Source organism: Anomaloglossus baeobatrachus, chromosome 9, assembly GCF_048569485.1.
Source record: "Anomaloglossus baeobatrachus isolate aAnoBae1 chromosome 9, aAnoBae1.hap1, whole genome shotgun sequence".
Classification (NCBI taxonomy): Eukaryota; Metazoa; Chordata; class Amphibia; order Anura; family Aromobatidae; genus Anomaloglossus; species Anomaloglossus baeobatrachus.
Genome location: NC_134361.1, coordinates 151,550,147 through 151,577,843, shown reverse-complemented (window position 1 = coordinate 151,577,843; position 27,697 = coordinate 151,550,147). Strand labels below are relative to the sequence as shown.

The window sequence follows — 27,697 nt, the reverse complement described above, 5'->3', positions numbered from 1 at the left end:
GAGTGTGAGTGTGAGTGTGTGTGTGTGTGTATGTATGTGTACATGCCGCGTGCAGGAGGGGGCAGAGCGAGCTGAGCGGGGAAGTGTCGGCTTCCTGCACACGTAACTAGGATAAATATCGTGTTACTAACCAAAGCGCTTTGCTTGGATACCCGATGTTTATCTTGGTTACCAGCTTCTGGCAGGGTGCCAGCGATGGCTCCTGCACACTGTAGCTGTAAAAAGCCCTGCTTTTTGCTGCTAGAACCGTTCTCGAACATAACTAGAACTATCGAACTTTAGCAAAATCCCAGGTGGATTTACTCAACTTTTGCAACGAGCAACTGCATGGAATCAAGTTTTTTTTTGTTCCAAAAGAAAAAATTGACGAAATACTGGTAGTTCAAGAGGAAAGGTTCAAAGATGGACATAGAATTGCTGGAACAAGAGAAAATCACCAGTTTGTGCCAATTGATGACAAAAAGATTGGCATTTCAAGGGTGTGAAATGAGCCATCATCTTTCATTGCCCATGTAGATAGATCTGTCAGATCAGAAATGCCTTTTGTGCCAATTGCAAACCTCCAGCCAGGGCAATACATTTCCTGCATTTACGATAGGAACTGGTGGATTGGAAATATTTCTGAAATTTCAGTCGACGACCATGATGCATTAATAAATTTTATGCATCCTCATGGACCAGCTAGCTTCTTTCACTGGCCTGTGAGAAATGATACATGCTGTATTCCCGAGCAGTCAATCATTGCAATAATTCCAGCACCAGCTGCAACAGCAATGGGCCGACAATACAGCTTCTCTGAACCCATTATGTTGCAAATTCAGCAACAATTCCAGACCACTTAGACTAAACATTATGGCTTGGAAACCAATAAAAGATACCCAATATTAGGCTTGGGATCCTAGGCAAAGACACCCACCCTCAGGCTTCGGAACCTGCGATAAAGAGACCGCCTGCGGCTGGCCTTGCACGGCTATCGGCCATGGCTCCTAGGCGATGGGGCTGCTAATTCTCAAAAGACAGCATTATTACAATTCTTAATAGTATTATAAGACCAATTCTTAGGGAATTGGTTGTGGTATAACCCCCATGGACCAACGCAAGGGTTTGAGTAGTGCAGTTACCATTCATTGCGTATTAATAAATAACACCATGTTCAGTGGCATTTTTCTTTTCTTAAACTGAGAGACTCCAAAAAAAACCCCAATGATCCTTGTAGAGAAAAATGTGCTCTTTCTAATGATATCATAATTAATATATTTTAGGGGTACCCTTTTTGAGAAATTTGACCTAAAAATAGGTAAAATTCGGGTTTTTTAAGTTTTTCATCATATGTGGGTGTGAATATTTCCACAAATACATATGGTTTGACCGTGATATTGCAGCAATGCAAAGTCATGTAGATGTTTGGTGTACAGGGCAAAGCACCAGTTACTATTGGTTTTTGGTCTTGAGTTATATATGGGCAAAGTTAGGCATAAATTTTATGCGAGGCGTTTTACAAGCTACTTTGACACAAAATTGCGGCCAAAATATTGTTTTGTCATAGCTGGTAATAGTTTTATCGTGTTTAGCAACAAAAGTTGAGCTAGTATGCCAAATTTCAGCATCATAGCCAGTATAGAACTCTAATGGCTATGTGCCAAAGTTTGCAAAATCCTCATAGCTGAAGCCGCAGGCTTGGTGGACCCTCCAGTGAAAGGTCAACAGTGCCCAATGTATTTGAGATCTGGCCCTAAAAATTTACACAACCTCTTTTCAAACATACATGTACATCCTTATACATTTTCAACAAAACCGGAGGTCGAGTGGGGACGATTTTTAAAACTGGTCCACTTGACATGGAATGACCATATATATATATATATATATATATATATATATATATATATATATAGTAAATTGTTTTTCCGTTGCAATATTCTGAGCTGTAACTTTAGTTTTTGCGTGACGAGTTGGAAATTTTTTGGGAACATATTTTTTTATCGCATTTTATTCAAATTTTTAGATGAAGAATGAATTAACCAGCAATCCACTCATTGCTCTCTGGTTCCACACAACATTGCATTAGAATGCAATAACAGGAGATCAAAACATCGCATCACAATGTCAACTCAAGACGCACAAAATGGGCCCAATTGCCATACTCTCTAGTTGACAAATCTCTGTACTTGTTTTCATCACTTAGATACAATGGTGTCACTGGTTATGGGAGGACTCTGCTTTTACTGAAGTTTACAAATTTTAATGACAAATGCCGCCAATGTTGTGGACAGACAAGAAGACAGAACAGCAGGGAGTGCACAAAGACTGCAGGGCCGGGCGGCCGGAGCCAAGAAGACAGAACAGCAGGGAGTGCACAAAGACTGCAGGACCGGGCGGCCGGAGCCAAGAAGACAGAACAGCAGGGAGTGCACAAAGACTGCAGGACCGGGCGGCCGGAGCCAAGAAGACAGAACAGCAGGGAGTGCACAAAGACTGCAGGACCGGGCGGCCGGAGCTAAGAAGACAGAACAGCAGGGAGTGCACAAAGACTGCAGGACCGGGCGGCCGGAGCCAAGAAGACAGAACAGCAGGGAGTGCACAAAGACTGCAGGACCGGGCGGCCGGAGCCAAGAAGACAGAACAGCAGGGAGTGCACAAAGACTGCAGGACCGGGCGGCCGGAGCTAAGAAGACAGAACAGCAGGGAGTGTGTAACGGGGGGCCAGGGGCGCCTCAAGGCTTGTAGTCGTGGCCCTTGCTATCAGGCTTACCCCTGGCTCCGCCGTCACTTTGGGGACCGGAGATGTCATGGTGGGGCAGAGTGTGGTGGTGGTGGTGGTGTTGTCCGGCGCACAAACACTCTTCAGGCATGGTTCAATGCAATTAACAAACATTCTTTATTCTTCACAAAGCTCCACACGAGGCAATAAAGGTGATGTTACGCTTTCTTTAGCTGGGGAAAGCCTGCCCTTGCGTCCCCTCCAGTGGGGATGTGCCTGACTACTCTTCTTCGCCCGGCTCCCACTTCTGGCTACCCACAGCCCAGACCCACACCGTACTGCTTCACTCTATAAGGTTCCGCCCCCGCTCCTGTTCTCTGCGGCTTCCCTGTTCTTCAGCTCCCACACTCTGCCCCGCTCCCGTCCCCGAGACAACTGCCCTCCTGATCTTTTTCTTTCCTTCACAACCCTTGCTCTCCCCTCCCCTTGCTTCTGCCGGCTCCTCCTCCCCACTGTGGTGACAGCCGTCCCACCCGGCCACTAGGGGTACCCTAACACAATACATATACAAATAAAACATTTTTATTAATAACATTTCCGGGTTAACTATGCTCCCTTTGTAGGGGGTCTGCCCACCCCCTACAAGTGCACAAAGACTGCAGGACCGGGCGGCCGGAGCCAAGAAGACAGAACAGCAGGGAGTGCACAAAGACTGCAGGACCGGGCGGCCGGAGCCAAGAAGACAGAACAGCAGGGAGTGCACAAAGACTGCAGAAGCGAGCGGCTGGAGCCAAGAAGACAGAACAGCAGGGAGAGCACAAAGACTGCAGGACCGGGCGGCTGGAGCCAAGAAGACAGAACAGCAGGGAGTGCACAAAGACTGCAGGATCGGGCGGCTGGAGCCAAGAAGACAGAACAGCAGGGAGTGCACAAAGACTGCAGGACCGGGCGGCCGGAGCCAAGAAGACAGAACAGCAGGGAGTGCACAAAGACTGCAGGACCGGACGGCAATAGACAAGAAGACAGAACATTAGGGAGTGCACAAAGACTGCAGGACCGGGCGGCCGGAGCCAAGAAGACAGAACAGCAGGGAGTGCACAAAGACTGCAGGACCGGACGGCAATAGACAAGAAGACAGAACATTAGGGAGTGCACAAAGACTGCAGGACCGGGCGGCCGGAGCCAAGAAGACAGAACAGCAGGGAGTGCACAAAGACTGCAGGACCGGACGGCAATAGACAAGAAGACAGAACATTAGGGAGTGCACAAAGACTGCAGGACCGGGCGGCCGGAGACAAGAAGTGGCCTCATCATTAGCATATAGCGCCCTCTAGCGATAAAAAACGAGCAGGACAAACATATAACTTCTGCCGCATCTAACATGGCGCGTTCTTACAGCCGTGTGCTACCGCCACACACAACATGGCAGCCAACAACGTCATTTCCTGACTACGGAAGCTGCCTAGCTCAGAGATGTTCAACAAACATGGCGGATGAATCCGAGCCTGAACACCCTAAGTTGTCAGAGCTGTTGGATGACGGCTGGCGGGTCCTGGAGGAGGTGGAGGACAGCAGCCAGCCGGCGGGCGTGCGGGAGGTGCAGGACAAGGTGAAGCGCGGACTGTGGCTGCTGGAGCAGGCCACACGGATGGTCAGCCAACTGCAGCTCTTCAGGTACTGCGCTGATGGAGGCGGCCTGGTCCTGGCCACAGAGGGGCATTAATGTGGGGGCAGTCGGCAGGATCACCTCATTGCGTGTCCCGGTCACCAGCATTAGTCCCTGGGGCCGCACATTCCTGGCCTGAGGACAGGTCAGCGGTATGGCGGCTGTACTGTGTCAGTCTGACGTGTGAGAAGCAGCAGCACAGACGTCAGGGGCTGACAGCGGCCCCGCACCATGGATGTGCCGCCTAATGCCCGGAGCCAGAACTAGCGGCTTTCACAGATTGAGCTATACCAAGATATCGCGTCCATGTACCAGGTGGAGAGATGTCCTAATGCTGCTGTGCAATTGTTACACCGGGCTTCCCATACTGTGGCTGGTGAGGGTGGCCTGTGGGGCCCGATCTGTTGGCCGGTGGGGGACGGGGATTACAGTGTGTTGGCCCCTGAGGGGAGGGGGGTTTGCGGCGTGTTGGCCCCTGAGGGGAGGGGGGTTTGCGGCGTGTTGGCCCCTGAGGGGAGGGGGGTTTGCGGCGTGTTGGCCCCTGAGGGGAGGGGGGTTTGCGGCGTGTTGGCCCCTGAGGGGAGGGGGGTTTGCGGCGTGTTGGCCCCTGAGGGGAGGGGGGTTTGCGGCGTGTTGGCCCCTGAGGGGAGGGGGGTTTGCGGCGTGTTGGCCCCTGAGGGGAGGGGGGTTTGCGGCGTGTTGGCCCCTGAGGGGAGGGGGGTTTGCGGCGTGTTGGCCCCTGAGGGGAGGGGGGTTTGCGGCGTGTTGGCCCCTGAGGGGAGGGGGGTTTGCGGCGTGTTGGCCCCTGAGGGGAGGGGGGTTTGCGGCGTGTTGGCCCCTGAGGGGAGGGGGGTTTGCGGCGTGTTGGCCCCTGAGGGGAGGGGGGTTTGCGGCGTGTTGGCCCCTGAGGGGAGGGGGGTTTGCGGCGTGTTGGCCCCTGAGGGGAGGGGGGTTTGCGGCGTGTTGGCCCCTGAGGGGAGGGGGGTTTGCGGCGTGTTGGCCCCTGAGGGGAGGGGGGTTTGCGGCGTGTTGGCCCCTGAGGGGAGGGGGGTTTGCGGCGTGTTGGCCCCTGAGGGGAGGGGGGTTTGCGGCGTGTTGGCCCCTGAGGGGAGGGGGGTTTGCGGCGTGTTGGCCCCTGAGGGGAGGGGGGTTTGCGGCGTGTTGGCCCCTGAGGGGAGGGGGGTTTGCGGCGTGTTGGCCCCTGAGGGGAGGGGGGTTTGCGGCGTGTTGGCCCCTGAGGGGAGGGGGGTTTGCGGCGTGTTGGCCCCTGAGGGGAGGGGGGTTTGCGGCGTGTTGGCCCCTGAGGGGAGGGGGGTTTGCGGCGTGTTGGCCCCTGAGGGGAGGGGGGTTTGCGGCGTGTTGGCCCCTGAGGGGAGGGGGGTTTGCGGCGTGTTGGCCCCTGAGGGGAGGGGGGTTTGCGGCATGTTGGCCCCTGAGGGGAGGGGGGTTTGCGGCGTGTTGGCCCCTGAGGGGAGGGGGGTTTGCGGCGTGTTGGCCCCTGAGGGGAGGGGGGTTTGCGGCGTGTTGGCCCCTGAGGGGAGGGGGGTTTGCGGCGTGTTGGCCCCTGAGGGGAGGGGGGTTTGCGGCGTGTTGGCCCCTGAGGGGAGGGGGGTTTGCGGCGTGTTGGCCCCTGAGGGGAGGGGGGGTTTGCGGCGTGTTGGCCCCTGAGGGGAGGGGGGTTTGCGGCGTGTTGGCCCCTGAGGGGAGGGGGGTTTGCGGCGTGTTGGCCCCTGAGGGGAGGGGGGTTTGCGGCGTGTTGGCCCCTGAGGGGAGGGGGGTTTGCGGCGTGTTGGCCCCTGAGGGGAGGGGGGTTTGCGGCGTGTTGGCCCCTGAGGGGAGGGGGGTTTGCGGCGTGTTGGCCCCTGAGGGGAGGGGGGTTTGCGGCGTGTTGGCCCCTGAGGGGAGGGGGGTTTGCGGCGTGTTGGCCCCTGAGGGGAGGGGGGTTTGCGGCGTGTTGGCCCCTGAGGGGAGGGGGGTTTGCGGCGTGTTGGCCCCTGAGGGGAGGGGGGTTTGCGGCGTGCTGGCCCCTGAGGGGAGGGGGGAGTTTGCGGCGTGCTGGCCCCTGAGGGGAGGGGGGAGTTTGCGGCGTGTTGGCCCCTGAGGGGAGGGGGGTTTGCGGCGTGCTGGCCCCTGAGGGGAGGGGGGAGTTTGCGGCGTGCTGGCCCGCGAGGGGAGGGGGGGGGTTTGCGGCGTGTTGGCCCGCGAGGGGAGGGGGGGGGTTTGCGGCGTGTTGGCCCGCGAGGGGAGGGGGGGGGTTTGCGGCGTGTTGGCCCGCGAGGGGAGGGGGGGGGTTTGCGGCGTGTTGGCCCGCGAGGGGAGGGGGGGGGGTTTGCGGCGTGTTGGCCCGCGAGGGGAGGGGGGGGGGTTTGCGGCGTGTTGGCCCGCGAGGGGAGGGGGGAGTTTGCGGCGTGTTGGCCCGCGAGGGGAGGGGGGAGTTTGCGGCGTGTTGGCCCGCGAGGGGAGGGGGGAGTTTGCGGCGTGTTGGCCCGCGAGGGGAGGGGGGAGTTTGCGGCGTGTTGGCCCGCGAGGGGAGGGGGGAGTTTGCGGCGTGTTGGCCCGCGAGGGGAGGGGGGAGTTTGCGGCGTGTTGGCCCGTGACGTGGTGCCAGTTAAGGTGGCCTGTGGCGCTGCAGTACACAGTTTGGCAATATTCTGACTTGGCTTCCCTTCTGACTCGCCTTTGTTTTTCCGCAGCTCCAATGAGGATCTGGATGAGATTTCCTCTGCAGATATCCGGTATCTTCTGCTGCCTGCTCTTCTTGGAGCACTGACCCTGAAGCAGGTGGACCTCAGTCACAGACGCCAGCACCTTGAGGCTGCCCGCTCCTATTTTCTAGACTTCCTGAAAAGATGTAATGACTACAAAGTTTCCAGTGTTAGCCTCCCTGGACAGGAAGGAGCACGTGAGCCGGTGCACAGTACCAGAGCAGGGGCGCCTCCTAATTTGACTGCCATGGCGATGCAGAGACAGGCCAAGATTGAGAGGTAAGAGGACATGAATAATGATCCCTAGTGGTCCTGTTTTTACTTTCTCTCGGAACTTACATCAGTTGTCCAATATAAAACATTGATCACAGCTGAGTGGTGCGTGTGAAGAGCCGATAATACATTCCCAGTAGTCAGTGACTATAGTGTGTGGATTTGCCCATTCCATTTCCTCCTGTATTAGTGCCCCCTGCTGTTTGCTCTCGGGTGGGAATGTTGGGGCCTCCTCCGGTGCTGGACGCACATGCTCAGTGGCTTCCTGCTGCCTCCCTGCTCATGAGTGATCTGACAGCGAAGGTACTCTGTGGCATTGATAGAGATGTCTCCATAAAAAATAAACATCCAGTGGATCCAGGCTTTTTTTCTTTAAAACTTTACCTTTATTTAGTGCATATAAAAATTCTTCAGGAGACCAGTATCCACAGATAAAGGTTTTTCATTACATCCAACGCGTTTCAATACATAATTATGTCATAATGTCTTATTCATGGATACTTTTACAACAGACACATACCTTTAACCCCTTCAGCCCCCGGGCACTTTCCGTTTTTGCGTTTTTGTTTTTTGCTCCTTTTCTTCCGAGAGCCGTAACTTTTTTATTATTCCGTCAATCTTGCCATATGAGGGCTTGTTTTTTGCGGGACGAGTTGTACTTTTAAATGAAACCATAGGTTTTGCCATATATTGTACTGGCAAACAGCAAAAAAATTCCAAGTGTGGAAAAATTGCAAAAAAAGTGTGATCGCATAATACTTTTTCGGATGTTTTATTCACCGTGTTCACTATATGGTAAAACTCATGTATGTATGTGATGCCTCAGGTCGGTGCGAGTTTGTAGACACCAAACATGTATAGGTTTACTTGTATCTAAGGGGTTAAGAAAATTCACAAGTTTGTCCAATAAAAGTGACGCATGTTTTGCGCCATTTTCCGAAACACGTAGCGTTCTCATTTTTCGGGACCTATGGCTCAGTGACGGCTTATTTTTTGCGTCTCGAGCTAACATTTTTAATGGTACCATTTTTGCGCAGATACTACGTTTTGATCGCCTGTTATTGCATTTTGCGTAAAACATGCGGCGACCAAAAAAACGTAAGTTTGGCGTTTGGAATTTTTTTGCCACTACGCCGTTTACCAATCAGATTAATTGATTTTATATTTTGATCGGGCATTTCTGAACGCGGCGATACCAAATATGTGTATATTTATTTATTTTTTAACCCTTTAATTTTCAATGGGGTGAAAGGGGGGTGATTTGAACTTTTAACTTTTTTTTTTTTTTTTTTATTTTACTAGTCCCCCTAGGGGGCTATAGCGATCAGCAAGCCGATCGCTATTATCTATCTGCTGATCACAGATATACAGCTGTAAACAGCAGATTCAGTCACTTCCGGTTTCCCTCTGCTCCGTGCCGAGGAAAAACGAAAGTGAAACTTCGTAGCTGCAGGCGTCATCACATGACCCTGTGCTACGATGGCAACCACCGAACGTCACGTGATCACTCACGTGACTTCCGGTGGGGGCGGCGGTAAGTAAAAAACATGGCCGCGCGCATGTAGATCTCGCTGCCAGACTTTGGCAGCGAGATTTAAGGGGTTAAATGTTGCGAGGGGAAGCGATTCCACTCGCAACATGCAGGCACACATGTCAGCTGTTGAAAACAGCTGATATGTGGGCCGTCCGCTGCCGCCTGCCCGCGGCAGGGGGCGGGGCTTAACGGGACATGATCCTTGACGGATAGATCCGTCCAAGGTCGTGAAGGGGTTAAATACCTCTTAAAAATCCCATAGTGCGTCAGGTTTAGTGCTACCACACCCAATGAAACACAGGTGCATGCATATAAAATGTCCTACAAAGACAGAGTTGGTAGCATAAACCACCTATATACAAAGATAAAAATAAAAACATTTTCACATGAAAAAGCATGATAAATTATTTTGATTAACCCCTAGTGGAACTTTATGTATATTTTCTATTATCCAATATAGCATGATTTCTCTGACGCCTCATTGGGGGACACAGGACCATGGGTGTTATGCTGCCTATCCATAGGAGGACACTAAGTAGATGCAAAAGCATAGCTTCTCCTCTGCAGTATACACCCACTGGCCGGGCCAGGCAAGCCCAGTTTTAGCTTAGTGTCTGTAGGAGGCACTTCCTTTCAAGGTTTGTTATTTTTTGAGGGAGACGGTTTCCTTTTGGGACCGATCTCCCACTACCATCAACGGGCGGGAACGTGAAGTGTTGCCTACACGTGCCCCCTCCCACGACGCTGGATCCTGGGCTGGACGACGGGTTCCATAGACACCGATTTTCCAAAGCCCAGGGTAGAGGCCTGTGCCCTATAGCCCAATTCCTCAGCCCCTCTCTGCAGGCTCTGAGTTGAATATGACACCGACACAGCAAGCTGACTCTGCTATTTTCACTGCCTGGAAAGCAGTGTTTTAAGGTGAGATCCCCCCTGACTGGTTTCCCAGACAAAGGGAGAAAAGACGCTGCAGGGAAGGTTCCCAGGACATTTACAGTATTTATTATGTGCAAGGAGCAAGGATCCTGCACACAGTGTTAACTTTCTCTAGCTTGCTGGCTGGAGGAGGGGGAAGTTCTGCTGTTTGCAGAAAGTCTTGCAGATAATTTCCCGGTGGCAGGGGGGAGGGCCCAGGGCTCAGGGACTCATGGTGTTTATTATCTGCTCTGTTTATTTGCTCTAGCAGAAAAGCCGGCTGATAACCACCGGTGACAAGCTGTGTGCTGACTGTAGGGAGAGGGAGGAAAACTCAGAAGCTTCCTTCCCGCCATTTTTTTTTTCTTTTTACTACCCACAGCGGGGGGGCACACTGACTCATCTTCCCGCTCTTTTAGGGCTAAGCCCCGCCCACCCACGGCCGCGATAAGCCCCGCCCCCCAGGAAAGCGTGCGAAGATCTTCATAGAGCTTAATCCTTCCTGAGGACAGGGCCATCTGCTGATTCTGGTGAGGTGCTTGCTTCAATTGTAGCTCTGCTGAGCATTGCTCCCCCTCCTGGCATACTCCTATTAGGAACATGCAGAAATCTAAGGGCACTAAGAGTACTAAGGCCCACATAGTCTATTATTCAGCCTGCACTGCCTGCCACGTTGAGCTACCACGTAAACACACCTCTTCTCTCTGCGAGTCCTGTGCCCCTATAGCCCCCCAAGACCCCCCTGCCACCACCGCCGCAACCGGCAGCCCAGAGCCTAGGGCCCCCAGCCCACCGGAATGGGCACAGTTTCTGTCCCAATCCATGGAAAAACTGTCACAGAACCTGGTTCTGGCTATGCAATGTCGTCCTCCACACCCTTCTGGGTCCCTGGACGGAACGCAGCCTGAGGATACACGTATGGAAGATCCTTCTGAGGTAATCCGGGCACATGCTTCACCGGTTGCAGGGATCAGGAAAAGAGCACACGGCCGGGTGTCTCCAGCGTGCTCTCCCTCGGGAACATACAGGGCAGGCTCTCCCACACGCTCCACGTCTTCTGAAGAGCTGGAGGAGGGAGAATGCTGTTTGTACCAGGAGGATTCCTTGGTTTCATCACCCCCAGATGATCAAACTGCAATAGACTCCCTTATAGCAGCAATCAACCAAACTCTGCATGTGGAGGATCCCCCATCCACTACCACTGACCATGCGGTCTCCTTTGAGAGGGCAAGGAAACCCCAAAAGGTTTTCGGTGATCACCCAGAGTTTCAGGATATCCTCACAAAGCAAAGGGAGAAGCCTGACAGGCGCTTCGGTAACCGAAAACTCATGGAGTCTCGCTACCCTTTTGCTTCACCTGCCCCTAAGGGCTGGGCCGTTCCGCCCTCGGTCGACCCCCCCCCCCCACCCCCCCGGTCTCCCGCCTTACCACAAAGACGCTCCTGTCTTTACCCGATGGTTCTTCCATCAAGGACCCGACAGACAGACAGGTGGAGCACCTCGCCCGCTCTGCTTTTTGAGGCTGCGGGTTCCTCCCTCTCGCCCTCCTTTGCCTCTGTGTGGGTCGCAAAGGCGATCTCGGTCTGGGCAGACTCCCTTAACACTTCGCTTGAGGAATCCCAGTTCACTCATACCTTCACAGAGGTAACAGCTCAAATTGCCGCTGCGGCGGAGTACCTCATCCAGGCCTCCATGGACGCTGCTACCTGCGCAGCGTTTGCCGCCTCAAATACCATAGCCATCCGTAGAGCGCTCTGGCTCCGACAATGGCGAGCGGACTCTGCCTCCAAGAAGTCTCTCACGGGCCTTCCCTTTTTTCCAGACCGATTTTGTTTGGCTGGACAAGCTCATTTCTGACGCCACGGGAGGAAAGAGTACCTCCCTCCCCCAGCTGAATTCCAGGACGTCCTTCACCAGACGTCCACAGTCCTCGTTCCGCTCCTTTCGGAACTCATTTGGTTGGTCGACATCCCGTGCTGTCCCCGCCACCAGCCGCGGAGTATGCAGGGACCAACCTTCTCAGCTCTCTCCGAAACGAAACCCACTTCGTCATGGCAGCCTAGACCGAAGCAGTCCAGGACTAGGGAGACTCGGCCACGACGTTTTCCCCCCTCATGACTCCTTCGGCGCCCCGGAAGACACACTCATTGTAGGAGGTCGACTGCGGCTCTTTCAACACATCTGGGCTGCCGCCTCAGACGACAAATGGGTGCGAGACCTTGTGTCTTCTGGTTACCACATAGAATTTCGGACCCGACCCCCGAGTCGGTTCTTCTCTCAAACCCCCCAAAGACTCGAAAACGACGCAAAGCTTTTTTCTCAGCAATCCACTCGCTCCAAACAGCAGGAGTGATAATTCCTGTCCCAGACGACGAGAAGTTCGGGGGTTGTTATTCCAACCTCTTTGTGGTCCCCAAAAAGGATGGGTCAGTTCGACCCATCCTGGACCTCAAACACCTAAACAAACATGTGCACGTACGGAGATTCAGAATGGAGTCCCTAAGGTCCATTATTGCATCCATGGTCGAAGGGGAACTCCTCGCCTCCATAGACATCAAGGACGTGTACCTGCACATACCCATCGCCCCAGATCACCAAAAGTTCCTCCGCTTCGCAATTCAGGACTCCCACTTTCAATTCGTAGCTCTACCCTTCGGCCTTGCCACCGCACCAAGGGTCTTCACCAAAGTCATGGTGGCCGCCATGAGCGTCCTTCACGCCAGGGGAGTAGTCGTTCTCCCTTACTTGGACGACCTCCTCATCAAGGCCCCCTCCTTCCGCGACTGCTCAACCAGCGTACAGATCACTGTGGACACCCTATCCCGCTTAGGGTGGCTAGTGAATCTGGACAAATCATCCCCGATCCCATCACGATCCATCACCTTCCTGGGCATGTCCCTGGACACCCGTCTGGGCTTGATCCTTCTCCCTCAGGACAAGGCGTTCGCTCTTCAACGAGCTGTACGCTGCCTTCTACGTCCTCCGTCTCGCTCCATTCGATTCAGCATGAAAGTGCTCGGCAGGATGGTGGCGGCTATGGACGCAGTACCCTTTGCTCAACTGCACCTCCGCCCACTGCAGCTAGCCCTTCTAGCGGCCTGGGACAAGAGTCCCTTCTCCCTGGACAGACATCTTCACCTTTACGCCTTCAGTCAGGTACGCACTCCGCTGGTGGCTTTGGTCCTCATCCCTATCGAAGGGGAGATCTTTTCTCCCAGTGAACTGGCTGGTCCTGACCACGGACGCCAGCCTCCTAGGCTGGGGAGCAGTGTACCGGCACCACACTGCTCAAGGACGTTGGACGCCCCAGGAGTTTTTCCTTCCCATCAACATCCTGGAACTCCGCGCGATCTTCCTCGTGCTCAGAGCGTTCTGACCTCTGCTAGCGGGTCGTCAGATTCGAGTCCAATCGGACAATGTGACAGCTGTAGCCTATATCAATCGGCAGGGGGGCACCCGCAGCAAAGCGGCTTATCTCGAGGCCCACAAGATCCTCAGCTGGGCCGAATCGACGGGATCAGTGATATCAGCGGTACACATACCGGGGGTAGAGAACTGGGCAGCAGACTTTCTGAGTCGCCAAGGCCTGGCTGCCGGAGAATGGTCTCTCCATCCAGATGTGTTTCTACACATCTGCACTCGCTGGGGCACACCAGACGTGGACCTAATGGCCTCAAGGTTGAATGCAATGGTACTCGCGTTCATAGCCAGGTCACGCGACCTGCAGTCCATCGGCGCGGATGCTCTAGTCTGCTCCTGGCACCACTTCCGCCTGCCTTACATATTTCCACCTCTACCCCTGCTGCCGCGGGTAATCAAGAAGATCAAGGCAGAGGGAGTCCCGGTGATACTGATAGCACCGGACTGGCCCAGGCGCGCCTGGTACGCCGAATTAGTACAAATGCTCACAGACGCACCGAGGCGCCTTCCAGACATCCCAGACTTGCTGACCCAAGGGCCCATTTCCCATCAGAACTCCAGAGCCCTGAAGGTGACGGCATGGCCATTGAGACCTGGGTATTAACAAGAGCGGGATTCTCCCCCGCGGTTATTGCCACCATGATCAGCGCCCGAAAGCCTGCTTCATCCTGCATTTACCACCGTACGTGGAAAATCTTCCTTTCATGGTGCAGGGAAACTAACGTCCAGCCTATGCCTCTGGCCATCCCCAGAATTCTCGACTTTCTGCAGTCTGGCTTGCAAGCGGGGTTGGCTCTCAGTTCCCTTAAAGGGCAGGTCTCAGCGCTCTCAATCTTCTACCAATGCCGCCTGGCTCAAAAACCGCAAGTCAAGACCTTCCTCCAGGGCGTTTCCCATCTAGTTCCCCCGTACAAACGGCCGCTGGAACCATGGGACCTCAACCTCGTTCTGGACGGTCTCCAGAGGTCTCCCTTAGTTTGAACCCCTCAAGCAATCCTCCCTTGCTCTTCTGTCCTGTAAGGTAACATTCTTAGTGGCAATTACGTCCATCAGACGGGTTTCGGAGCTGGCAGCACTCTCTTGCCGCGAGCCTTTTCTGATCTTCCACCAGGTCAAGGTGGTTCTGCGCCCCCTTCCGGATTTCCTTCCAAAGGTTCTTACCCCGTTTCATTTGAACGAGGACATTGTCCTGCCTTCCTTTTGTCCACACCCGGTTCATAGGGTGGAAAGGTCTCTGCATTCATTAGACCTCGTCAGAGCTCTCAGATATTACATATCCAGGACAGCCCCCTTTAGGAAAACGGACTCTTTGTTCGTCATTCCTGAGGGGCCTAAGAAGGGAGAGGCAGCTTCAAAGGCGACGCTGGCTTGCTGGATTCGCTCTGCGATCCAGGAAGTCTACCGCTTGCAACTCAAGCCCATTCCTAGTGGGCTGCGGGCTCATTCCACGCGAGCAGTTGGAGATTCGTGGGCCATTCGGCATCAGGCTTCAGTGGAACAGGTGTGTAAGGCTATGACCTGGTCTAGCCTACATACGTTTTCAAAGCATTACAGAGTCCATACCCAGGTTTCAACTGAGGCAAATCTGGGTAGGAAAATTCTGCAAACGGCAGTAGAGCACCTCTCTCAGTAGGCACTCCAGTCCGTCTGGGACTGGTTCCTAGTCCTTGGGTTGTGTTGTCTTCTTTTATGTTTCCCACCCATGGACTGCTTTAGGACGTCCCATAGTCCTGTGTCCCCCAATGAGGCGTCAGAGAAAAACGGATTTTTGTGTACTCACCGTAAAATCGTTTTCTCTTAGCAGTCATTGGGGGACACAGCACCCACCCTGTTGCCCTGTTGGGCCTTGGTTCTCTCAGTACCTTATTTGGTTATGACTTTTTTTTTTTTCTTCTGTTTCTCTGTTGAGGTAAGTTTTTACTGTTTTTTTTTTTTTCTCCTACTGCTTGGGTACTAAAACTGAGCTTGCCTGGCCCGGCCAGGGGGTGTATACTGCAGAGGAGGAGCTATGCTTTTGCATCTACTTTGTGTCCTCCTATGGATAGGCAGCATAACACCCATGGTCCTGTATCCCCCAATGATGGCTAAGAGAAAACGATTTTACGGTGAGTACACAAAAATCCGTTTTTTACAGCGTATATAGAGGCAAAACTTTTAATAAGGAGTATCCAGTAAATAAATATATAGATATATATCTCTATCTCTATCTCTATAAAATTGTTTTTCTTCGGCGCTCCATTGGGAGACCCAGACGATTGGGTGTATAGCTACTGCCTCCGGAGGCCACACAAAGCATTACACTAAAAAGTGTAAGGCCCCTCCCCTTCTGGCTATACACCCCCCGTGGGATCACGGGCTGCTCAGTTTTCAAGCTTTGTGCGAAGGAGGTCAGACATCCACGCATAGCTCCACTGTTTAGTCAGCAGTAGCTGCTGACTATATCGGATGGAAGAAAAGAGGGCCCATGCTAAAGGGCCCCCAGTATGCTCCCTTCTCACCCCACTCTTGTTGGCGGTGTTTAAGGTTGAGGTACCCATTGCGGGTACGGAGGCTGGAGCCCACATGCTGTTTTCCTTCCCCATCCCCCTGAGGGCTCTGGTGAAGTGGGATCTTACCGGCCTCCAGGCTCTGAGGCCGGGCTCCATCCACAGACCCGGAGATCCTGCTGGATACGGAGCTGGGTACCGTCAGGGACAAGGCCCTGCAACATTCAGGTACTCTGTGTCCCCGTACAGACAGGCACAGACACACTCCAGCGTTGCTGGGTGTTCTAGTGCGCCGGGGACAGTAGCGCTGCGCGCTTGGGTTATACTCACTGCAGCTTAGCTGAGTGAGTTTATGTGTGGGGAACTACCGCGCCGGCCGCCCCCGGAGACTGCGGCGCGGCTGAGACTTGTGGTGCGCCGGGGACTTCGCGCCGACCGTGCTTTTACGACGGCAGCGCTTATAAATCTAGTCCCCGGCTTCTGCGGCCTAGTTACGTTTCGTTCCCGCCCCCAGCCCTGTCAGTCAGGGAAGGGGAGAGACGCTGTACAATAGTCGGCGCCGAGGGCTGGAGTCTTATTTACATACTCCAGCCCTCTCACTGGGCACAGTGGGACGCCAGTTTCCCGCTCTTTGTCTGCAGCACGCCCACGGCCCGCCCCTCTTCACAGGACGCCGGCAGCCATTCCTGCACGCAGTCTGAGCTGGAGAACGGGCATAGCCCTGGGAGACCCAGACAGGGGATTCTGGCGACCACACACCCGCTGTTAAGCGGGCGGTAAGCAGCACCTAGGTGCTGACCCCACTAGTGCCACAGTGTTGTTTTGTGTACTTTTGTCTGTACCTATATATTGCACTGTACGGTCGCTTCTTGGCTTATACCCCTATATTGCTCTGAGGAGACAACAGCATGTCATCCGCAAAAAGCAAGGGTGCCAAGGCACAGGCTTTATATGCTGCCTGTACCGCATGTGGGGCTGATCTACCGGCAGGTTCCACTGACCCCCATTGTGTGCAATGTTCGGTCCCTGTGCCACTTCGTCAGCCGGAGTCTATGCTAGTAGTGGCCCAGGCAGAGACGCCTGTGAACCCTGCCCCGGTGACGGGGACAGAGTTTGCAGTTTTTGCTGATAAGATGTCTGTGACTATGACAAAAATTCTAGAAACTTTGCAGTCCAGGCCGGTCACTCAGACCATGGGCACTGTTGATTCAAGGTTCCCCGGTCCCCCTCAGTTGGAACTAATCCGTGCTCCAAGGGGGTCCCAGGCATCACAGGCTGAAGGCTCTGACTCGGACGACAGTCCCAGGCAGCCTAAGCGAGCTCGCTGGGAGAGACCCTCGGCGTCATCACGCTGGTCAGGGTCTCAGCGAGAGGATTCTCTGTATGATGAGACAGAGCTAGGTGATCAGGAGTCTAATCCTGAGACCGCTCTCAACCTGGATACCCCTGATGGTGACGCCATGGTGAATGATCTTATAGCGGCCATCAATAGGCTGCTGGATATTTCTCCTCCAGCGGAGGAGGCAGCAGCACAGCAGGAGAAATTCCATTTCAGGTTTCCCAAGCGTAAATTGAGTACTTTTCTGGACCACTCTGACTTCAGAGAAGCAGTCCAGAAACACCATGCTTATCCAGATAAGCGTTTCTCCAAACGTCCTAAGGATACACGTTATCCCTTTCCCCCTGACGTGGTCAAACGCTGGACCCAGTGTCCAAAGGTGGACCCCCCAATCTCCAGGCTTGCGGCTAGATCCATAGTTGCAGTGGAAGATGGGGCTTCACTTAAAGATGCCAATGACAGACAGATGGACCTTTGGTTGAAATCTGTCTATGAAGCTATCGGCGCGTCGTTTGCTCCAGCATTCGCAGCCGTGTGGGCACTCCAAGCTATTTCAGCTGGTCTGGCGCAGGTGGACTCTGTCATACGTCCATCAGTGCCGCAAGTGGCGTCCTTGACCTCGCAAATGTCTGCGTTTGCGACTTACGCTATCAATGCGGTCTTGGACTCTACCAGCCGTACGTCAATGGCGTCCGCCAACTCTGTGGTTTTACGCAGAGCCTTATGGTTAAAGGAATGGAAAGCAGATTCTGCTTCCAAAAAATGCTTAACCAGTTTGCCATTATCTCAAGACAGACTGTTTGGTGAGCAATTGGCTGAAATCATTAAACAGTCCAAGGGTAAGGACTCTTCCTTACCCCAGCCCAGATCAAGCAAACCTCAACAGTGGAGGGGACAGTCGAGGTTTCGGTCCTTTCGAGGTTCGGGCAGGGCCCAATTCTCCTCGTCCAAAAGGACTCAGAAGGAGCAGAGGAGCTCAGATTCCTGGCGGGCTCACTCACGCCCAAAGAAAGCAGCCGGAGGAACCGCTTCCAAGCCGGCTGCCTCATGACTTTCGGCCTCCTCTCTCCGCATCCTCGGTCGGTGGCAGGCTCTCCCGCTTTTGCGACATTTGGCTGCCACAGGTCAAGGACCGGTGGGTAACAGACATTTTGTCTCACGGGTACCGGATAGAGTTCAGTTCTCGTCCTCCGCCTCGGTTCTTCAGAACTTCCCCACATCCCGACCGAGCCGATGCCCTTCTGCAGGCGGTGTGCTCTCTAAGGGCAGAAGGAGTGGTGATCCCTGTTCCTCTTCAGGAACGAGGTCAAGGTTTTTACTCCAATCTGTTTGTGGTGCCAAAAAAGGACGGCTCTTTCCGTCCTGTTCTGGACCTAAAACTGCTCAACAAGCACGTGAAAACCAGGCGGTTCCGGATGGAATCTCTCCGCTCCGTCATTGCCTCGATGTCTCAAGGAGATTTCCTAGCATCAATAGACATCAAAGATGCTTATCTCCACGTGCCGATTGCTCCAGAGCACCAGCGTTTTCTACGCTTCGTTATAGGAGACGAACACCTTCAGTTCGTAGCCCTGCCATTTGGTCTGGCGACAGCCCCACGGGTTTTCACCAAGGTCATGGCAGCAGTGGTAGCAGTCTTGCACTCTCAGGGACACTCGGTGATCCCTTACTTGGACGATCTACTTGTCAAGGCACCCTCTCAAGAGGCATGCCAACACAGCCTGAACGTTGCGCTGGAGACTCTCCAGACTTTCGGGTGGATCATCAACTTTTCAAAGTCAAATCTGTCACCGACCCAATCACTAACATATCTTGGCATGGAGTTTCATACTCTCTCAGCGATAGTGAAGCTTCCGATGGACAAGCAGCGTTCACTACAGACAGGGGTGCACTCTCTCCTTCAAGGCCAGTCGCACCCCTTAAGACGCCTCATGCACTTCCTGGGGAAGATGGTGGCAGCAATGGAGGCAGTCCCGTTTGCGCAGTTTCATCTGCGCCCACTTCAATGGGACATTCTCCGCCAATGGGACGGGAAGTCGACGTCCTTAGACAGGAAAGTCTACCTTTCCCAGACGGCCAAGGACTCTCTTCAATGGTGGCTTCTTCCCACCTCATTATCACAAGGAAGGTCCTTCCTACCCCCATCCTGGGCGGTGGTCACGACAGACGCGAGTCTGTCAGGGTGGGGAGCAGTTTTTCTCCACCACAGGGCTCAGGGTACGTGGACTCAGCAGGAGTCCACCCTTCAGATCAATGTTCTGGAAATCAGGGCAGTGTATCTTGCCCTACAAGCCTTCCAGCAGTGGCTGGAAGGAAAGCAGATCCGAATTCAGTCGGACAACTCCACAGCGGTGGCATACATCAACCACCAAGGTGGGACACGCAGTCGGCAAGCCTTCCAGGAAGTCCGGCGGATTCTGATGTGGGTGGAAGCCACGGCCTCCACCATATCCGCAGTTCACATCCCCGGCGTAGAAAACTGGGAAGCAGACTTCCTCAGTCGCCAGGGTATGGACGCAGGGGAATGGTCCCTTCACCCGGACGTGTTTCAGGAAATCTGTCGCCGCTGGGGAAGGCCGGACGTCGACCTAATCGCGTCCCGGCACAACAACAAGGTCCCAACTTTCATGGCACGGTCTCGCGATCACAGAGCTCTGGCGGCAGACGCCTTAGTGCAAGATTGGTCGCAGTTCCAGCTGCCCTATGTGTTTCCCCCTCTGGCACTCTTGCCCAGAGTGCTACGCAAGATCAGGTCCGATTGCCGCCGCGTCTTGCTCGTCGCCCCAGACTGGCCGAGGAGGTCGTGGTATCCGGATCTGTGGCATCTCACGGTCGGCCAACCGTGGGCGCTACCAGACCGGCCAGACTTACTGTCACAAGGGCCGTTTTTCCATCTGAATTCTACGGCCCTGAACCTGACTGTGGGCCATTGAGTCCTGGATACTAGCATCTTCAGGATTATCTCAAGAGGTCGTGGCCACCATGAGACAGGCTAGGAAGCCCACGTCGGCTAAGATCTACCACAGAACGTGGAAGATTTTCTTATCCTGGTGCTCGGCACAGGGAGTGTCCCCCTGGCCATTTGCATTGCCTACTTTTCTTTCCTTCCTGCAATCTGGTTTGGAAAAAGGCTTATCGCTCGGCTCCCTTAAAGGGCAAGTCTCAGCGCTATCGGTATTTTTTCAAAAGCGTCTAGCACGACTTCCTCAGGTACGCACGTTCCTGCAGGGGGTTTGTCACATCGTCCCTCCGTACAAACGGCCGTTAGATCCATGGGATCTGAACAGGGTACTAGTTGCTCTCCAGAAGCCGCCCTTCGAGCCTCTGAGGGATGTTTCACTTTCTCGACTCTCACAGAAAGTGGCCTTTCTGGTAGCGGTCACGTCTCTTCGGAGGGTATCCGAGCTGGCAGCGCTGTCATCCAAAGCTCCCTTCCTGGTTTTTCACCAGGACAAGGTAGTGCTGCGCCCGATTCAGGAGTTTCTCTCTAAGGTGGTATCCTCTTTTCATCTCAATCAGGATATCTCCTTACCTTCCTTTTGTCCTCATCCAGTTCATCGGTATGAAAAGGATTTGCATTTGTTGGATCTCGTGAGAGCACTCAGAATCTACATTTCCCGCACGGCGCCCCTGCGCCGCTCGGATGCACTCTTTGTCCTTGTCGCTGGTAAGCGCAAAGGATCGCAGGCTTCCAAATCCACCCTGGCTCGATGGATCAAGGAACCAATTCTTGAAGCCTACCGTTCTGCTGGGCTTCCGGTTCCATCAGGGCTGAGGGCCCATTCTACCAGAGCCGTGGGTGCGTCCTGGGCATTACGACACCAGGCTACGGCTCAACAGGTGTGCCAGGCAGCTATCTGGTCGAGTCTGCACACTTTCACCAAACATTATCAGGTGCATACCTGCGCTTCGGCGGACGCCAGCCTAGGTAGAAGAGTCCTGCAGGCGGCGGTTGCCTCCTCGTAAGGGAGGGCTGTTTTGCAGCTCTAACTTGAGGTATTAATTTACCCACCCAGGGACTGCTTTTGGACGTCCCAATCGTCTGGGTCTCCCAATGGAGCGCCGAAGAAGAAGGGAATTTTGTTACTTACCGTAAATTCCTTTTCTTCTAGCTCCAATTGGGAGACCCAGCACCCGCCCTGTTTCCTTCGGGATTTTTGTTTTTTTCGGGTACACATGTTGTTCATGTTGAACGGTTTCAGTTCTCCGATGTTACTTCGGATTGAATTTGTTTAAACCAGTTATTGGCTTTCCTCCTTCTTGCTTTAGCACTAAAACTGAGCAGCCCGTGATCCCACGGGGGGTGTATAGCCAGAAGGGGAGGGGCCTTACACTTTTTAGTGTAATGCTTTGTGTGGCCTCCGGAGGCAGTAGCTATACACCCAATCGTCTGGGTCTCCCAATTGGAGCTAGAAGAAAAGGAATTTACGGTAAGTAACAAAATTCCCTTCTTCTCCTAACATATGGTATGTATGTGTATGTGTATGTATGTATGTGTGTATATATATATATATATATATATATATATATCTATCGCATGCCTTAATGTTATGTCTTCATTCTACCTGTATAAACCCCTTTCTTAGATATAAAAACAGGTCTAAAAAATGAAGAAATACAATTTATTGCATATATCGCATGCGATAGTTACTACTTCACTGGACAACTACCCACTTAGCAATTTAAAAAGGGAGTGAGTTCAATACGGTGGATTCCTCAGATCAAATTAGTAAATATATTTTTTTCTTATGTTTTTAATTGCTTAATTTTTGAATGTAAAGATCGTTTAAATTATATCTGAATTCCTATGTGTCATTATGTGGTTACCCCACCACAATTTATACAATATATGCATGCGTTTTAGTTTTTATAAGTAGATTTTATATCGCATGTGGTTCTGTATAAAGAGCCATTATATCTGTATTCCCATATATCGTTATGTAGTTACCCCACAACAGCAATAAATGCATGCGTTTCTATTTGTTAGTGGATTTTATAACGCATGCAGTTTTACATAGAAAGCCCTGTGAAGAATTTTAACGATACATCTTAAAAGAACCTTTACTTAACAAGCATATCAAATTCCACCAAAAGAAGTCTCTTTATATATTGACTGCTAATTCACCTTAAAAATTCCACCCTCATGTGCTCACTCTCCGTTATTTCTACCTCTATATCAATGCATGAAAAAACGAAGGGGAATTATCTACAGAGACATCTATACAGGACTCATATAACAGCCGACCAAGAAAAAATTCCAAAAAAAATTTACTTTTACAATGAAAGTGATTTACCTCTTTCCATAAGCATATACATAATATTAATTTAAGACATTTTCATTAATTTATATTAGTGATATCCATACAGTATTTATCCCTAGCATAGTACAATTATTATTTTCTGTCAGCAACTTTAACCGAATGGGAAAAATATCATTAGATAGCTCCAAATAGGCTACATGCGCACGCTGCTTTTTTTGCTGCTTTTTTGGCTGCAGTTTTGTCAGCAGAACTTTCTGACATTTGACTTCCCAGCAAAGTCTATGAGAAGTCAGATTTGCTATGCACACATTGCAGTTTATTTGTCAGCGGTTTTTATGTCAAAAGTTTGTGACAAAAAAAATGCAGCATGTTCATTCTTCCTGCGTTTTTGTCAACATTTGTCACCCATTGAAATCAATGAGGGCATCAAAAACGCAGGAAAAATGCATGCTATCAAAAGTGGTGCATTTTACCTGCGTTTTACCTGCGTTTTTGGTACCAAAAACGCAGGTGATTTGTCAGGAAGTGAGGTAACAGGCAAGTGAAAACCCCATTGTTCCATGCTAAATAGTGTAGGAGCAGTACTTTGGAGTGCAGCAGAAGACATGACCTGGTATCAACGTATGCAGATTAATGTAAGGAAGCTGATTGAATTGGTAAGTATATTTCCAAAATTTCCACTGATAGTCCCGTCCTCCACGTGTTCCCCGAAGTACCGCTGTCCCCAGCGTGCACGCACAGGGGAGATGATGTGGAGGACGGGGACTATCAGCGGCGGTGGCAGCGAGAGGGGTCCATCATCTCCCCTGTGCGTGCATGCTGGGGACACGGTACTTCGGGGAACACGTGGAGGACGGGGACTATCAGCAGCGGCGGCGGCAGCGAGAGGGGAAAAAATCAATGTTTTCAGCTGCCAATGTCCGTCCCGTCCTCCACGTGTTCCCCGAAGGGCCGCTGTCCCCAGCGTGCACGCAGAGGGGAGATGATGTGGAGGACATGACTATCAGCGGCGGCAGCAGCGAGAGGGGAAAATCAATGTTTTCAGCTGCCAGAGCCACCAAATGAGGTGAGCCGCGCGATCAGATGAGCTGTCACTGAGGTTACTCGCGGCCACCGCTGGATTCAGCGGTGGCCGCGGGTAACCTCAGTGACATCATCTGATCACGCGGCTGTCTTCACTTGCTGCGTGGAGCTGACAGGAGCGGCGGTGTCTGCTGCTGCTCCGGTCACCTCCATGCAGCAGAGCTGGAAGCGACGCTGGACCATCCTGGATTACGCCGGACATGGAGGGCTTTGTCGGGCTTATTAAATGGGAGAACGAGGGAATTTGTTAGTGTTTTTTATTTCTAGTAAAGGATTTTTTCATGTGTGTTTATTTACTGTAACTTACAGATTAATCATGGAAGGTATCTCAGGGAGACACCTGACATAATTAAAGGGGTGGTTCACCCATTTTTTTTATTTTCTGTATGAGTTCTACTTACCATTCTAGGCGTTTTCTCCATTGGCTTCTGTTTCCATTTCTGGCACTGAGCGGCGCTATCCTGCACGCTCCGTGCCTGTCACATGACCCCCTGGAGCTGTGGCCGCCAGTATCCTCTGACGTCTTGGCAATTCCGGGCTCTCAAACTTGTCGGGTACGTCAGAGGAGGCTGGCACCACTCAGATTGAGTGACAGGGCTGTGGGCGGTGACTACCGCACGGCACAACCCAGTATCGAGGGGAGGAGACGGAGGACGTCAGTGTGGAGCCGGGTAAGCGTCCTGCCATATGGTGAGGCACGGGGCGCCAGTGTGCAGTACAGGGGGGGTTCTTCAGCTGAAAGCCCCCCCCTGCACGTAAGTATCTGATCACACTCTCCACCCGCCCGCTCTGCTGCGATGTCAGGAGAGCGGCCGGTGTCGGGCAGTGTGATCATGTGCTCCTCCCAGCAGCACTACAGGACGCAGCAAGGCACTGACAGGCATGTCACCGCTGTGCTCTGCCATCTGTCCTGCTGCATGGGACCAACTGTCTGCACTCTGTCACCTGCACCACAAGTCACAGAGTGGAGACAGTTAATGACAGAGCACCTCTGCCCCCCCTCTTCTTTCCCCACTCTCTTCTCTCCCCCAACTCTTCTACCCCTCCCCTCTTTCCCCTCTTCTCTGCCCATCTCTTTTCCCTCTCTCCTCTCCCCCCTCTTTTCCCTCTCTCCTCCCCGCGCTCTTTTCCCTCGCGCTCTTTTCCCTCGCGCTCTTTTCCCTCGCGCTCTTTTCCCTCGCGCTCTTTTCCCTCGCGCTCTTTTCCCTCGCGCTCTTTTCCCTCGCGCTCTTTTCCCTCGCGCTCTTTTCCCTCGCGCTCTTTTCCCTCGCGCTCTTTTCCCTCGCGCTCTTTTCCCTCGCGCTCTTTTCCCTCGCGCTCTTTTCCCTCGCGCTCTTTTCCCTCGCGCTCTTTTCCCTCGCGCTCTTTTCCCTCGCGCTCTTTTCCCTCGCGCTCTTTTCCCTCGCGCTCTTTTCCCTCGCGCTCTTTTCCCTCGCGCTCTTTTCCCTCGCGCTCTTTTCCCTCGCGCTCTTTTCCCTCGCGCTCTTTTCCCTCGCGCTCTTTTCCCTCGCGCTCTTTTCCCTCGCGCTCTTTTCCCTCGCGCTCTTTTCCCTCGCGCTCTTTTCCCTCGCGCTCTTTTCCCTCGCGCTCTTTTCCCTATTCCCCCCCCCCCGCTCTCTCCTGGCATGGTCAGTAAAGAAATCTCTCCACCGTGGAGGGGTGAGTAATAAACATGGAGTCCCTACTGTGTCTGTGTATTTATTTCTAATAAAGTATTTTTCTGTGTGATGTCTTTTTTTTTTTTTTAAACCCTTTATTGGAGATTCTTAATGGCCAGGTCAAACTTGGCCTGACATTAAGAATCTCGGGCTTTATACCAGCTGGTAAAACATAGCTGGTATTAACCCCTTATTACCCAGCGTGCCACCTGCCACCAGGGCCACTGGAAGAGTTGGATACAGCGCCAGAAGATGGCGCTTCTATGAAAGTGCCATTTTCTGGGGCGGCTGTGGACTGCAATTTGCAGCGGGGGGCCCAGAAACTTTGGGCACCCTGCACTGCGGATTCCAATCCCCAGCTGCTTAGTTGTACCTGGCTGGACTCAAAAATTCGGCGAAGCCCACGTCATTTTTTTTTTTTTTTTTAATTATTTCATGAAATTCATGAAATAAAAAAAAAAAGGCTTCTCTATATTTTTGGTTCCCAGCCGGGTACAAATAGGCAGCTGGGGGCAGCCCGTAGCTGTACCTGGCTAGCATACAAAAATATGGCGAAGCCCACTTCATTTTTTTTAAAAAAGTTTTCAGGCAAAAACCTTTATAAAAAAAAAATGCTTCCCTGGATTTCTATTGCCAGTGAAAGTAACACCAAGCAGCGGGGGTTAGCAATGTGATTGTTTTTTTTTTTTTTTTTTAATTTTTAAAAAAAAAAATCGACTTGGGCTTCGCCCATCGAGCACCAGAGCATTTTACTGCTCAATTCATCCCAAGTAATCAGATGACTCCAGTGTCGGCTGATTACTTGTTCTGTGTCCCCCTGCATCCATTGCAGCGTGTACGGGCTCTGAGGTCAGCGGAGTTCAGTCCAGAACTGGAGTCAGCTGATCAGAACTCAGCTGAACTCCAGCCTGCACACGCTGCGATGGATGCAGGGGGACATAGAACAAGTAAGGTCTAAGCCACACGGCGAGAAAAACAGTGTGAGTGGAGTGTGATAAAACATCGCATTCCACTCGGACCAATATTTGCCTGTGTGTCAGCGCACATGAGCAATTATTTTCTCAGCCCTAATTGGACCGAGAAAACAATCGCAGCATGCTACAACTGTAATGCAAGACTCTTTCTTTTACCCATTCAAGTGTATGTGGTGAGAGAAAAAAAAATCGCACTGCACTTGCGGTACATCGGTGGACTACGGAGGAGAGAGGGAGAGAAATCCCTCCCACCCCTCCTCAGTGCTGGCCCACCCCTCGAGTAGCGGACCGCCCCCCGCAGCTGAGGTCTGCTCGCACAGTCGGACCTCAGTCGCAGGGACACACGCATGACACTCAGCTCTGCTGTACTAAGCGTGAGCCAAGTGTAATGCGAGGGGATCGCAGTAATCTCCGTGTGGCCCCAGCCTGATCGGCCGACACTTGAGTCAGCTGATTTGAACTCAGCTGAACTCCTGTACACACAGCCCGCACACACAGCCCGCACACGGTCACATGTGATCGGCAGCAGGCAGTGACTGTTGTTAAGGCTACATTCACATGACCGTTCCGTTTTTGCGGGCCACAAAAAACGGTCTTTTTTTTCACGGATGCATCCTAGTGGCATCCGTGTGACTTCTGCGTGCCTTCCGTTTTTTTTTGCGGACCGCAAAAAACGGAAGCAGCAAGAAAGATAAATAGATGACTAGATATAGAGATGGATAGATATAGAGACAGAGGGAGAGAGGGATGGATGAATGAATGAATAGAGGGCTGGATAGATAGATAGATAAGACATATATAATGTCCTACCCCCTGCATATTCTAAGCTGGCACCCTTTTGTGACTTTCATGTGGCACTAAGGTGCTTAGTCTTGTATTTAGCCAAAAAATAAATAAATACTAAAAATTACATGCGGTCCCCCTATCTTTTGTAGCCAGCTAGGGTAAAGCAAACGGCTGCAGCCTGCAAACCACAGCTGGCAGCTTCACCTTGGCTGGTAATCCAAAACAGAGGGCACCCCACGCTGTTATTTTAAATTAAATAAATAATTTAAAACAAAAAACACGGGGTCCCCCGAAATTGGATCACCAGCCAAGGTAAAGCGGACAGCTGTGGTCTGGTATTCTCAGACTAGGGAGGTTCACAGTTATTGGACACTCCCCAGCCTAAAAATAGCAGGCTGCAGCCGCCCCAGAAGTAGCGTATCCATTAGATGTGCCAGTCCTGGTGCTTCGTGCCAGCTCATCCTGTTGCCCTGGTGCGGTGGCAAACGGGGTAATATATGGGGTTAATACCAGATGTGTAATGTCACCTGGCATCAAGACCTGTTAGTGATGTCAAGCGTGTATCAGATACCCGACATCACCAACCAAGGCAGTAATAAAAAAAAAAAAAAAAAAATAAACAAACACATTTTTATTTGAAAAAACACTCCCCAACACATTCCCTCTTTCACCAATTTATTAGAAAGAAAAACAAATCCAGGTCTGGTGTAATAAAAGGGGGTCCCAAGATGATCCATACCATAGTCAATGTCCCAGTCAATGAAGAACAGAATGTTTCCTATTTGCTGGGAGAGCCGTGCAGTGACCTGAGCTAACATCAATAGGTCAGCCCAGGTCACTGCAGGGCATGACGAGTGCTGCTATCAGGAGGTTAGCGAGGTATATTACCTGCGATG

General features: G+C 52.4%; 1 protein-coding gene across 3 annotated transcripts in view; it reads left to right on the top strand.

The window, feature by feature from the left end:
• Positions 1 to 4,075: 4,075 nt before the first annotated feature.
• The window catches only part of IGBP1 (immunoglobulin binding protein 1), a 67,781-nt gene continuing 44,159 nt past the window's right edge, over positions 4,076 to 27,697 (top strand). The window contains exons 1-2 of one of the 3 annotated variants that reach the window (XM_075324017.1): positions 4,076 to 4,375; positions 7,061 to 7,351. In XM_075324017.1, the coding sequence (XP_075180132.1) occupies positions 4,083 to 4,375; positions 7,061 to 7,351 (584 nt within the window). In that variant the 5' untranslated portion in view covers positions 4,076 to 4,082. The remainder of the gene's footprint in view (positions 4,376 to 7,060; positions 7,352 to 27,697) is intronic. The other 2 variants (XM_075324015.1, XM_075324016.1) reach the window with 2 other exon arrangements.